Below are 1,691 nucleotides of genomic sequence, written 5' to 3'. Positions count from 1 at the left end.
ATAGACCCCATATTTGAGGAGGGGGCTCCTTTCAAAGTGGGGGTGTCTGACATGCAAAAATGCTTATAACTCAGAAACTGTTCAACATAGGAGCTTCAGATTTTCTTTGGTTGTTTAGCTCTGATGAAGCTCTATCCATCAGGCCCACCAATCAGACGCCCCCCCACCCCAATCCCCCGGACTCCCAATTTATCTGAAAAAGTGGTATCTGGACAAACAAAAATGAGTATAGCTCAAAAACTATTAAACATAGGAGCTTCAGATTTCTTTTGTTGTTTAGCTCTGATGAGGGGCTATCCATCAGGTCAACCAACGCCCCCCACCCCCACCCCCACCCAAACCACTATGATTTTGGGATGCACCTAGTAGCATGACATTTATTAGGAATAAAGACTTCTGAGTTCTGGTGCATTTGTGAGTGCGGGGGTCATTATGTTGCTGCTATGTGGGATCTAGTTATTTTATAGCCAACATTTTACTTTTACTTCTTACATTTTCATGCAATTATTTGTACTTCTTACATTTTAAAAATGCAAAAAGTATTTCATTTCTATTTCATCCTGTCATCTTTTCATTCAGGCTTGCCACTGTTTAGGCAAAAAAAGAATAAATAAAATAAAAAAATAAAATACAGATACTGTAAAAGGCACCTACTGCCACCCTGATGGTTTGTACTCAATCCATCACACCTTCACATGACACAAAGACACAAATCAGGCCACACTCAACATATAAATGTTATTTTTTATTTTTTTTTCCAAAATGGTAAAATTTTATTTAACATTTACTATGTTCCATTGTGGTTACAATATAGCCTGCAAATGAGATTAGCATAGCATTGAATTCTGTTTGTGTCCATTTTACTCAGCTTCCCAACTTTTTCAGAACTGGGGTTGTACCGAGCCTTTTACTCTAGACATTTGTACTTGCATGCATGCTCTGAACTTTAAAAACATACATACATTTTTTACTTTATTTTTCTTTCCTTTTTAGCTGAAGAGCCCGATTTGTTCAAGCTAGTTGTTTCTAACATTACCTCAGACAGATTCTGTCTGTCGTGGCGAACAGGAGAGAAAGAGTTTGATCAGTTTGTAGTAGAAGTCAGAGAGTCTGCTTTGCCCTCGCAGGCAATGGGGCGCACTCTGCCAGGAGACGTTCACTCCACAGTCATGGCCGGGCTCAAAGCTAACACGAGCTACAACATCAAACTTTATGCCAGTGAAGTTGATGGTCAGAACACACCGCCTCTGTTCTCTGTAGCTACAACAGGTATCACATTTACTGGGATTTTGTGACACTGCATGTACCAGTCACAACGTGCCATCAGGACAAAGAAACTGAAAAGTCCTGTTCTTCTCTTGTTCAGAGGACGTCCCACAGTTGGGGCCTATAGCTGCTTCATCTACGAGCCCTCATAACCTCAGCTTGTACTGGAGCACTGAGTCAGGTCACTTTGATGGCTTTGTTGTCCGAGTCAGTGACTCTGAGCAGCAGTCTGACACACTGGAGCTCAGGCTGTCTGCAGAGGTTCGAAACACAACATTCACAAACCTGATGGATGACACAAGCTATGATATTGAACTTTACGGTATTTCTCATGGGCGCCACACTTCCTCAGTATTTGCTAATGCTGTGACAGGTACTGCTTTGATCTCTACACGCACACACACACACACACACACACACACACA

General features: G+C 41.6%; 1 protein-coding gene across 1 annotated transcript in view; it reads left to right on the top strand.

The window, feature by feature from the left end:
- The window catches only part of tnca (tenascin Ca), a gene marked incomplete at its 5' end in the record, with an annotated part of 132,241 nt that overhangs the window by 102,038 nt on the left and 28,512 nt on the right, over positions 1–1,691 (top strand). The window contains 2 exon segments of the mRNA XM_014029633.1: positions 994–1,269; positions 1,367–1,639. Coding sequence (XP_013885087.1) covers positions 994–1,269; positions 1,367–1,639 — 549 coding nt within the window.

This window comes from Austrofundulus limnaeus, unplaced genomic scaffold (genome assembly GCF_001266775.1).
Source record: "Austrofundulus limnaeus strain Quisiro unplaced genomic scaffold, Austrofundulus_limnaeus-1.0 Scaffold931, whole genome shotgun sequence".
Classification (NCBI taxonomy): domain Eukaryota; kingdom Metazoa; phylum Chordata; class Actinopteri; order Cyprinodontiformes; family Rivulidae; genus Austrofundulus; species Austrofundulus limnaeus.
This window is presented reverse-complemented; position numbering and strand designations above follow the sequence as displayed.